Raw genomic sequence first — 12,174 nt, forward strand, 5'->3', positions numbered from 1 at the left:
CGATGATAAAGTGAATTTAAGTTAAAAACAACAACACATAAACAGTAGAAAAATGAGAAAGAGAGTCAGAGCGTTTACATCTTTAAAGCAACTATAGTTGATTTCATAATAATTAAGTATCAAATGAAAACAAGGTGAAAATGTGTGAGGGATTATTCAAAGTAATGAATAATCTGCAGCTCCCCTCAGTCTGACTGAGCTTTACAGTGAGTTTCAGCTCATCATTTACCCTCAGGTCGACTCTCACCGCTCTGTTTCCAGCCGCTGCAGACAGATGTTTTCAGAGAAACAGCTGCACAAAGCCGCTGTCCTCAAGCTGTTCAGCAGCAGACAGCAGACAGATTCAGCCGGAGAGCAGCTGCTGGACATCGTGGAGCATTTCGCATCTAAAGAGGCAGATATTTCCGGCAGGAGCTGGTCAGGTGGACACACACACACCACTCCAAATGAATCATCGTGTTGCTCTGTTTCTGCCGGAGGGAGAATGTAACATGTTATTTAACGGCTGCCAGCGAGTACAGGTTCACTTGTGTACATAGTCTCATCTCTGTTAGATAACGTTCTTCAGCTGTTTATGACCTCTCCTTTCATTAGAGACACCATCCTCCTCATCAAGCCGCTGAATGATTCGAGGGAGGATGAGGATGAGGATGAGGATGAGGATGAGGATGAGGATGAGGATGAGGATGAGGATGAGGATGAGGATGGTCTCCAAATGGAAGTTTGGTCCAGACATTGAGCTCTGAAAGCCACATCCAGGAGAAGCAATCAGTGAGTGACAAGTCCTGATCAATAACTCTATCAACCTCCTGCCTGATATGAGCTGCTGTCGTCAGCCTGCATGACAAAACAGTCAAAGTCTTTCTTAATGTAACTTTAATGCACCGTGGTGCTTTCATTGATCTGTGCAGTGAAAGATGAGCCACAAAGAGCAGCAGCTCTGGAGTCAGTAATCTATTGATTTTTGTATTTGTAACAGTGCATCAATCTGATGGTTCTGATTGATACATCCGTGGACCTGAAGCCTTTCTGACCCATAAGAGGAGTTGTATTTCAGTCATAGCGTATCGATTGAAATATTGTGACCTACGTCATTGTGAATCACAAATGAAGCTGATGGGAATATGTTTATTAGCTAGATAATTAGCACATCAATCAATTCCAGGGAAATCAAAGAAATATGAACGTTGCAGTTACTGGATTCAACCCTGCAAACCTCACTACTGTGGAACCTTTTGGTCATTCTTCAAATATTAAGATCAGAAAATATGTGAAATAACTTCACATTGCTACGACTGAAAAACCAGAATGTAAATGTATTTTCTGGGCATTGACTAGACGTCCATGGTAAGACTCAAAATACATCACATATAATTTCATTCATCTCTGAAAATCAAATAAATTCCAGACAAATCCAAATAGCGATATCCTACTGTGACCTGTACGATCATTTTTATGAATAACAGATTGTTGTTTAGTCTTTAAAATGTCACAAATACTATAATAACATAACAGAAACAGCAGGTATATGAAGAAGAATTTAAATAACAAAATGCCAGCAGGTTTTGGTAACTCATATTCACACATTTGCTTTTTCAGTATTTCACTTACAGCTAACTATAAGTCTAACTTACTTATTTGTCAGGAACCAAAAATAAAGAAAAGACACATCCAGAGTGATAATATTGTTGTTCAATGTTGATTTGAATTAGACATAAAATATGAAAAAAAAAAACATTATGAGTGTAGCTTGAAAATATGAGCAGAGTGAGACGTCTCTGTTTTAATCCTCTGTTCACTGCAGTTTTCTGAGAGAGTGAGACGTCTGTGTTTCCTCCTCCTCTCTGACAGCAGCTCCAGGGAGGAGGAGGAGGGAGGAGGAGACAGAGGAGGAGGAGGGGACAGAGGAGGAGGGAGGAGGGGACAGAGGAGGGGACAGAGGAGGGGAGGGGTGCGGACTGTCACCGGACAGCGCTGAACCAGAGCTCAGACGGAGAGTTGAATTTCTCCTCCTCGGCCGGGCGGTGGGAGGCGGCGGACGGTGTTTAGGGAGGATACGCTGAGCTTGAAGCCGCCGCGGGGGACCAGGAGCTCGGAGCGCTGCTGCGGCTGTAACCCCGGACAGCATCACGACATGGAGCTGGAGAACATCGTGGCCAACACGGTGCTGCTGAAAGCACGGGAAGGTAAGGATGGAGATGGCGCTTTGACAGCTCCTCTCTCCCGGTATCAAACCTGCGACACGGTCCGACGGCAGGGGGGATGCCCCGGACACGGGTGACAGAAGCCGTTACCGCACTTCCTCCTGACGAGTCTGTTGATGCTGCGGCTCACTGTGAACAGGACACTGCCCAGAATATGCGCCGCTCTCTCGGGTGGATAGTACTGACGCGCCGAACTCCATTTCCAAGTTGATCGATTTAAAGTTTTCTGGCTTATTCGTGAGTTTGTGTAGATGTTATTAACGGGCCGAGACGCTTGATCAACTCCCGAACAAATATGGGCCAATTCGGCGTAGAACTTGTTTTAGTGAATACCTTAATTACACAGAATCTCTGCCTTCCTTGTTCATCTTGCCCTCAGTAAACAGTGCCCTCGGTGTCAATAACACTGTTACAATGCGCTAACCACCTACATAGAGAGTCCTGCTGACAGATGCCAAACCGGCAGGTTATAGGAGTTAAATATTCACTGTAATGAACTTTTCTGTGCTGCTATATGCCGAATTAAAGAATGGCTCCCGGAGACATGTGAAACGTTATCCGCCTTGATGTGTGCACACATCGCACACGGAAGAAATGAAAGGGCGCGTAAAATTGACACTTTTTAAAACGAGTTTGGCGTGGCTCTGACAAAGCACACGAAACGCGAAGTACGAGGTCCGGAAGGGGTTGCAACTGTGAAATGTGGCTGCAGCGACACATCGGGTTTCCCTTTGCTGATGTTGCAGCATCGTCCTGTGCGTTTGCGAAACAGGATGTCGAGGCAGAGCAGCTGTGTTGTACTGAGGTTTGTACTTGGTGCAGTTCATGATTTTTGGTCTTTTATAAAATGGCTTTTATTTGCTAAGCAGTCTCCTCCTGTAGTTACTCCAGGTTAACAAGCCACTGCTTTAAAATACTGCTGTACCACAAGAAATGTACATCTACCAACACTATATGTTACTTCACAACAACACAGGGGAGTTTGCAGTGTAAATCTTATTGTGCAGAAGGGAAACCTCATCAGAGCCCTTTGTTATTGTCGGTCAAAACAGGAGACAAAGGTTGTGGTGACTCATTGCCAACATAATCCTGAAGCCATCTGCAGGGGAGAAGATGAGTGTCATGATCCCTCGCTGTGAGCTTATCTCCTCAATTCATCTTATCTGCTGCGCCCCAAGCCCCTGTGTTGGCACCCATCTGCCCCGCTCAAGTGCCACTGAGCAAGGCATCACACCTTCCAGCTCCAGACAGGCCTTGACCTCTGACCTCTCTGGAGCTGAGAAAAGATGCTCTTTCATCACAGGGGAGCAAAAAATTATGTGGCCTGAGACTACAGAGCTACTGCAGACCGAGTTTGATTTGATTTATTTTACAAATATGTATAAGTTTGAAGCCAGATACCAGGAAGTGATCAGGTAAGTTCACAGCTCGTCAGGTGTACACGCACCCACCACAGAGCCTCAGTTTGAAGGAGATCATCGACATTTATTGCATTATTTAAGCCTATTAAAGGAGCATTCCCCTGATTTTACACACAAAGTTCAGTTTACTTGTCACGAGTATTTTTACTCATTCTGTGAAATGGGTGACTATTTCATCAAAGTTATCCTGCCGTCGGCTTGAGGCTTAAAACTAGTTACAGGCTGGAGATGTGGGGTTTGAAAGAAGCCGGACTTGAAGAGGCAGAGAGGTACTGTATTCATTTCCATTATGAAAATCACAGGCGTTGTAGGAGCTTGACGCATAGGAGAAACTGAAAGTCACTTGTTTTCATGTGTAATGTCCATATTAAGGCTGCAACTAAAGACGATTTCTTTACTGATTCATCCGCAGATTATTTTCTTGGTGAATCTATTAGTCATTTTGTCTATAGGATGTTAAAAAGTAGTAAATAAATGGAATTTACAATTTCTACCAGCCCACTGTGATGTCTTTAATTTGACCAGCAGACTCAAACTTCAAACTTTGACCTGACCTGTTGTTACTAGAGCTCCAGAGAGAAGCCTGAGAGAGGAGATGTAAAACTACACTGAGATGGTTTTTGGTTCTTAAAACCACAGATATATCTTCTGATGGAGATCAACACTTCAGATAAAACAGTGTAAAATATGGAGTTTTACCAGAAAATAAAAACCAGTTAGCAAAGAATCTGAGTAGATAAAAAAAAAAAACAAACTTCAAAACTTTTTGATAGTGATGGAAAAAGAGAGAAAAGTGTTTATAACACTGATAAAATAAAAAATGTCTGGTCCAATTGTCATTATGTGATTGGTTCTTGGTATAATTAAAATTGATCTTGTATTTAGGTGAAGTTCTTGTTCAACTGCTTTACAGCAACGTTTTTATAGTTGGTTAATATCCCCTCCTGTTGTGACCGGGCTTTTAAATCTGTCTCCTGTGAGTCAACCAACGTTGTGGAAGTGCAGCACTAAAATGGGCAGAGTTCTCCTTTAACTTCAATTTGCTTATACTTACATTACCGCTGACCATTTTCCCGCAGCGTGCCCCTCGCTCTCAGACCGATTTCCGACCTTCTAGGAAGCAATTAGTGGCCGTTAATTTCAAATCAGATTGCAGAGTCGTGAAAGTTGTTTGAAAGCCATCTGCAGAGGGACATCAGAAGATGAGTGTCACGATCCCTCAGTGTAATTAATCACCGTTAACTGTACTGGTGCCACAACAAACTGTAGTTCATCATGAGTCAGAGCAGTGGACTTTCACCTGTGTCTGTTCTATGAAACTTCATCTCATAGAGGAGAATAGTTTTCTCTTAAAAGAAGCCTTTGCTTCTTGGACCTAAAGGCTTGATGCCATCCACCTGTCACTGTTACACTTATTCATGGAAGGAAGGAAAACATGTCTGTAAGAAGAAAAATAGAACAGGAACAGAGGTCATCAGTAGATATTTTTTAGATGATGTTAAAGGTCCATATTTTACACTGTTTTATCTGAAGTGTTGATCTCCATCAGAAGATATATCTGTAGTTTTAAGAACCAAAAACCATCTCAGTGTAGTTTTACATCTCCTCTCTCAGGCTTCTCTCTGGAGCTCTCGTAACAACAGGTCAGCCAGCCAATCAGAGGAGAGGATCTGAGCCTTTTCTAGGTGATCAAATAAAAATGCAGCAGATTTCAGGTAAACACTCAGAGAAACCAAATCCTGTAAGGTTGGATGGTGGGTACAGGTGGGCGGGGCTGCTTTGTTGTGACATCACAAAGTTCCAGAAGTCCTGACGGCTGGTTTTAAGGTTCAGTTTCTGAATACAGGCTGTGTGCATTTCTCTGTGGACTGAGGCTTTGATACTTTCACAGTATTAATATAGAACCTAGACCTGCTTTATAATCACAAACACATGGACATCTACCTTTAGACTGGGTGGAGCTTTAAAATTTTAGGGTGGAGTTTCCCTTTAAAGCTGTTGTTCCTTGGCTGCACAGAGGAAACTGCCTAAAGTTCAGTGACCAAAAGTCATGTGGTGTTTTTTTTGGGGTTTTTTTTTTTTTTTAACCAGTGATGCACTTCTGAAGTGAAGGAGAGCAAAGGGATGAGAGAGGCAACAGGTGTGATTGCAGAGATCTTTGTGCAGACAGAGCTCTCACTCTGCTGCTGTTCAGACTTGACCTCTTGTATCACTTCCTGTGTGCAGGGACGTGTGAGTTCTCCAGCAGGGTTTCATCAGTTAGCTGAGGCTGTGTGTGGTTGTTTGTATAAAAATATCAGATCTTACTGTAAGTTCAAACCGCTGTTAAGATGCTGACGTCAATGACGAGCTATACATACCAACTGGTAAATCTATTAGTGTGTAATTCTCTCTTGACGTATTTCTTTTTCCTGATTGTCCCAATGAAGGTTGAACCCAGGTAACCTACAGTTCTACTATTGATAGTATACTGACCTTACCCCTTGACTAATTCTATTTGTGTGAGTAAATGTGTAGCTGTTGAGACAGACCCACAGTTCTTATGATTTTTGTTTGACTTCTATTGATCTGATCGACGAGGATGGGTTTGAAATCGATACTTGTGCTGATACAACACCTGAGTTCAGGGGCTGACACCAAAATTACAGGGTTTTTTTAATTTTCTAATTTAAGAGATATAAATGTTTTTTCTGCAAAGTCTTTTTCTTTTATTAACAAAAGAAGCCAAAATTCTTAAATGTTAAAGCCACAACTGTTAACGATCAGTTGATCAACAGAAAACTGATAAAACAACGGGATATTCAGTTAATTATTTAAGTCAGTTTTTCCGTTTTACTGCTCTCGCTAAACTGATCAGAAACTGAAGATCTTTGGGTTTTGAAACTTTAGTTTGGATAAAGTTTTTTACTGACAAAACACTTTGCGGAGAAAATAATTGGTAGATTAATTGATAATGAAAATAATTAGTGAGTTTAGTTGCAGTGCTAAAGTGATCTGATGTAACATTTGCTCATCAGTGTAATTAATCACCGTTAACTGTACTGGTGCCACAACAAACTGTAGTTCATCATGAGACACTAACGTTTTCCACCAGTGTGTTGATCTGAATTAACTTGATTATGAATCAGACCTTGAAATCAGAAGAAATATGATTTTTAAATCGGGAATCTGATCAAAGAGTAAGAGGACAAGATAGTAAACCAGCTGTCAATACACGATGGTTTTTGATGCACTCACGGCTAAAGGCTAAAGATACTCCTGACAAGCTTCTGTTACTCAATATGTTTTAGTTTCTTTCTACTTAAAAGTTTAATTCTGTTCTTGGAGTTTTCTGTTCATGATCTAAAGCTGAAGAAGGATCTCATATCGACAGGTATTTTTTTTAGCATTAAACAACCACAGCTCACACGAGGCTTCGAACAGGGCGTCAGCGGCTAACGCCTCGTTCACGTCATGCTGTTATTTCCAGTTTCCGTGTTGTAAAAATACAGTTCATCTGCAAACAAGTCATCTGTGGCACTAAATGATAGAGAATTGCCTGGAAAACCAAATGAACACGAGCCAAAGTCCGTCATTCACAGCAATTAAATACAAATGAGGTGGATACAGAGCTACTTTGTCATTGTTCTGTTGAATTTCACCCCTCACATGACCAACTCTTCAGTCCTACAGTTGACTTGAGTCAGCTGATGGTGAACACTCCAACACAGCTCATAGAAATTACATTAAAGTAAGATTAGATTACATACTCTACTGAACTGTTCAGAGAAATCGCTGACAAAGGCAACTTTATTTTTTATGAATGAATTGGTAGATTAATTAATGGCAGGAGGTTGGGGTGGACTTGGTCTGTGAACTTTTTACTGATGCATTCAGTGTCGATGTATTTGCAACTTGCCAAATATGTAACTTAACATTTCCTCAATATGTTAATACGTAGGAAACTGAAAACTGAAACTGAAATTCAGTTGCAGGTGTAGTTCCTTTGAAATGTGTCAGCTGCTGCAGTTTAGTTGGATATAAACACAGTTTCTAGGAGACAGTGTTGGAGCACTTGCAGGTTTGTTTCCCATTGTTTCCGTCCATCCTACGTGACCTGAACGCAGCATAATACACAGGATGTTGTCACTGATGTTCCTGGTGTAGTTCTCTAAAAGTATTATTCAGAGGTTTGTTGTCATCATTGTCGACATCATCACGTTTTTGTAAAGTTGTCTTGTAATCTTTAAGCTCACAGAAAAATCACAGTCAGTCAGTTTATTCCCTGGAAATCACACACGATCACGGCAGCACACGCAGTACATGTTGTCACTGTGTTGTCACATCCATCTTGTCAGGAAGCTTGAAGATGATGACATCTGTTACTCAGTAAGATTTCCCTTTGTTTCTGGTTTGTGATCAATTCCAACATTGTGTTGAGTAATATGTTCAGGAACTGATGTCATTTTCGTTCAGACGTCAGCAGATTGAAACTTTGACGTTATGAGGAGCTGTTCTCTTTCCTGTTGGTGTTTAACAGTTTTATCTACTTTAAAACACACTGACCTTCTCATATAATCCAGGAAAAAATCACTTCCTTTCAATATTATCATCTAAAGCTACTAAAGAAGGTCCTACTTCACAATAAAGGTTATTTTAATCCCTGGGATGCTTTTATGATGAAAGGCAGCAGCAGGAAATGGAACTTCAACAGCACTCGTGCTCCTCTGTGCTGTTTCAGGGGTGAATTCATCCTCAGGCCTCTAAATGAACGTGAGCGGGGGAAACCGTGCAAGGAGGGGGGAGTCTTGTGGTGGGTGAAGTGACTGGGGGTCCGGTGCAGAGGCAGAAATAGACTCTTTAATGGACGTCGTGACCAGAAGCACATCATGACAAACACAGCTGATTGCAGCGGGGTGGGGGGTGGGGGGGGGTGGGGGGGGGGGGGTCGGGCTCTCGGGCTCTCACTCAGAGCTTTATTAGAGGAAAGGAGCTGCAGATGGACCTGAAGATGTCCCAGAGGACGCCAGACAGTCAGCTGGAGGTTTTCTCTGGACACCTCCTGATCACTGTTTACAGATTAGTTCATTAATTAATCAACACTGTTCTGTAACGAGGCTCTGAGCCTCTTTTCTGATTGGCTGACTGTTTTCTGAGTGAGCCAATAAAAATATAGCAGATTTCAGGGAAACACTCAGAGAAAATCCTGCAAGGTTGGTTGGTGGTCCAGGTGGGCGGGGCTTGGTGTGGCTGCTTTGTTGTGACATCACAAAGTTGCAGAAGTCCTGATGGCTGGTTTTAAGGCTCAGTTTCTGAATACAGGCTGTGTGCATTTCTCTGTGGACTGAGGCTTTGATACTTTCACAGTATTAATATAGAACCTAGACCTGCTTTATAATCACAAACACATGGACATCTACCTTTATATTATATGGGACCTTTAACATATGATTTCTGTCAAAAATACCAGAAGCAGAATCTTTTCCTCTTCAGCCAAAGTCAATTTTATAAGTTTAAGCTTCACAAAGAAATGAAATTGCACACAGTTCTGAATGAGTTTAGCTGAGAAGCGACAACATGAGGATACACGTGACCATTTCAGAGGAAGTAGGATTTAAAGTAACACTGGGTTATGGCTTGAATATCTACATTTTTATATGACAGAACATTTAAAGACAGTTTGCATATTTTTGCTTTAAGAAAACAATGATTCACACTAGACTGTTGTCATGTTGTTTTATTACGGCATTTAGTTTTTAGTTTAACATCTGTAGACACAGTCCATGTACGTTTGTGTCATTAGACTGGTTGTTTTATGAATCTGAACCTCTTCAGTGTCTTCATGGTCAAAACAACAGTCACCTTTGATCTGAATGATCTGTTTGAGTGTGGGCTGAGTTCTTCCTTCATGACTGAAGCCTGTTAGTCTGTGTGTGCTCATCAATAAGAAGCTCCTCACTGACACATCTTATCCTCATGATGTTCCCACTAATGCTCCGTCTCCTCTGGTATCAGTGAACTTAGCAGTAATTGTGCTGTTGATACTATCTCCCTGTTTCCTGGACACAAACAAAGCACCTTGTTTGCATTGTATCTGCGACAATAATAGTCTTTACTCATGTTTGAGCAGCAGCTGCCCGTGGAGGATTTGAATAGCAAATCCTGAAGCGTATCATTGACTTTCTCCTCGTTGAAGGCAGGACGCCTCGTGGCTGCCGCTGTGGTCACAACAACACTGTGTTATCAGTAAATACTAACACTGTCTGTCTGTTTGATCCTGGAGCATCACTAAGAGCAATCGGTCCCGCAGAAATGTCACAGCATCGCCTTGTTTGACCCTCTGGAGCTGATGATGACCAACATCCACCAGCAACATGTTCTCAGACGGCGAAGGTGTAGTTTCTGGTGGAGATAGGGAGGGTGTGCCCCCCCCCACTTTATAAAATCCCGCTCTTATTCCCCAAAACTTTATCGTTTCAGTCAGAATAGTTAAGATGTTGGCTACATAAAGGTGAGATTACTGCAATAATTGATGTATTTTTACACTCATGATGAAATAAGATGAAATAAAGAGATGATTAAAGTAATTAAATCAAAATGAACAAATCAAAAAACTTAACACCAACAACCAAACTGCAGCAGTGGCTCTGTCTGACTCTGGATCCTCAGAGCTCCCCTCTGGTCTCTGCAGCGTTCGGGAGGGAAAACGTGTCATCACCTGCACTGCTTCAAGCTAAACTTCATCACACTGTACTCAAGCGACTTTTTAACACCATGTAAGGGTGTTTATGCTTTTCTTCAGTTCCTGGAAGTTAGATAGTTAGATTGGAAATGTAGGAAGGAGAAGGTGAGAGCTTATAGCTGTTTCCTGGGGACAGAACGTACTGGTTTAAACTCAGTTTGTACCAGTAAGAAATATTCAGTCCTTTATTTTTGGCTAGTGCTACATCGAGGACCTGGTTCCTTTACCTGGTTCCACATCGTCCACATCTCAGATTTATTAACAGGTTTGTTGTCGTGCTCACTGACGACTGTTTCCCCTGGTTAGAGACACAACTGACCAATCAGAGCTCAGGAGACGGGGTTGAGAACAATCACTTTCTGTCTTTGTTGCTACGTTCATGAAAGACGATGAGTGAGTGAGTCGACATGTTTCTGTGCAGGAAACGTTAATGAGCAGTGAACCGCCACTAACAACCACCTTCTTCAAATTTGGCACAAATGTTCACTTGGACTCAAGGATGAACTGAGATTAGATTTTGGTGGTCAGAGGTCAAAGGTCAAGGTCATGGTGACCTCACAAAACACAGAAGTGGCCTTGTGAACTCAATATCTCAGGGACACCTCGAGGGAATTTCTTCAAATTTGGTAAAAACTTTCACCTGGACTCATGGACAAAGTGATTAGGTTTTTGTGGCGAAAGGGCAAAGGTCAAAGTTTTAGGTCAAGCTGACCTTACAAAACATCATTTTGGCCTTTTAAAGGGGAAGCCTGGAGAATGCCTCAAGGGAACTTCTTCAAATTTGGCACAAACGTTCACTTGGACTCAAGGATGAACTGATTAGATTTTGGTGGTTAAAGGGCAAAGGTCAAGGTCAGTGTGACCTCACAACACTTTTTAGTCATTACTCAAGACTTCACACAGCAATCATGACAACATTTCACACAAATGGTTAATATTTGATATGACTCTGGATGAACAGGGGCGTAACCTGAGTGTCGGTGGAGATTGTAGTTTATTTTGTTTTGTTTTTCTCACCATGCTGCTGGTTTCTGTTTGTTTCTTGGGAAGAAAATCAACTTGCAGGGACTTGAAACTTTTTTACAGCAGTGTGGTGAATGAATGAACTTGAATGCACTTGAACCTGCAGCAGTGTGTGTGTCACCGGCTGCACGAGCTCCTGAGCAGAAAGAACAGGAACTTCCTCTGGTTTCTCTTTGTGCTCGTCTGACATTCGCTCTGTGTTCGCTTCTCTGAAGAAACTGTGTGAGGAGCAGACACACAAACCTGAGTAGTATACTTATGAGGACATTCATTCTTACAATGTCTTACAATCATTTAACCTCATAACTCTGATCCTGAACCTGAAAATAGATTATTAATCTTTGAGGGACCTTTTTGTCCCCAGATGAGAAGTTAAATACAAACATACAGATTCGTTTTTTGTGTCTTGTACAAGTGATTTAACAAAATCTGTGGCATTTGAGAATTTTCTTCTGTCTGTTTCTTGTAGGTAGGAACTGCATGAGTGGTCCAGACCTAAATATGACACTGAAATTAAATTTATAACCGACATATCATCATCATCACTGGTTGACAATTTACTCTGTTTTTTTAAATGTTTTATTTTATTATCCTATTTTGGCCCAGCAGCATATAGAGTTCAGTTGTAGGAAGAAACAGCTGCCGCAGGATCCTCCTGCATTTTGCTGTTCATGGGAACAACCTCTAACAAACGACAGTGTAACGTCACCTGTTGTTTAATATTCTCTCGTTTATCTCTGAGTCATGAATCAATTTGTTATAAAAAGTCATTTTTCAGCCTTGAACCTCATGTGAAAGCACTCTG

The 12,174-nt window shown here is 41.6% G+C and overlaps 1 protein-coding gene across 1 annotated transcript in view; it reads left to right on the forward strand.

Annotated features, from left to right (window-relative positions):
* The first annotated feature begins 1,990 nt into the window (after positions 1-1,990).
* Positions 1,991-12,174, forward strand: part of grk6 (G protein-coupled receptor kinase 6) — a 51,926-nt gene continuing 41,742 nt past the window's right edge. The window contains exon 1 of the mRNA XM_071506034.1: positions 1,991-2,186. Coding sequence (XP_071362135.1) covers positions 2,135-2,186 — 52 coding nt within the window. The 5' untranslated portion in view covers positions 1,991-2,134. The remainder of the gene's footprint in view (positions 2,187-12,174) is intronic.

This window comes from Trachinotus anak, unplaced genomic scaffold (genome assembly GCF_046630095.1).
Source record: "Trachinotus anak isolate AG129_WGS33_773 ecotype Australia unplaced genomic scaffold, CSIRO_AGI_Tana_v1 ptg000020l, whole genome shotgun sequence".
Lineage (NCBI taxonomy): Eukaryota > Metazoa > Chordata > Actinopteri > Carangiformes > Carangidae > Trachinotus > Trachinotus anak.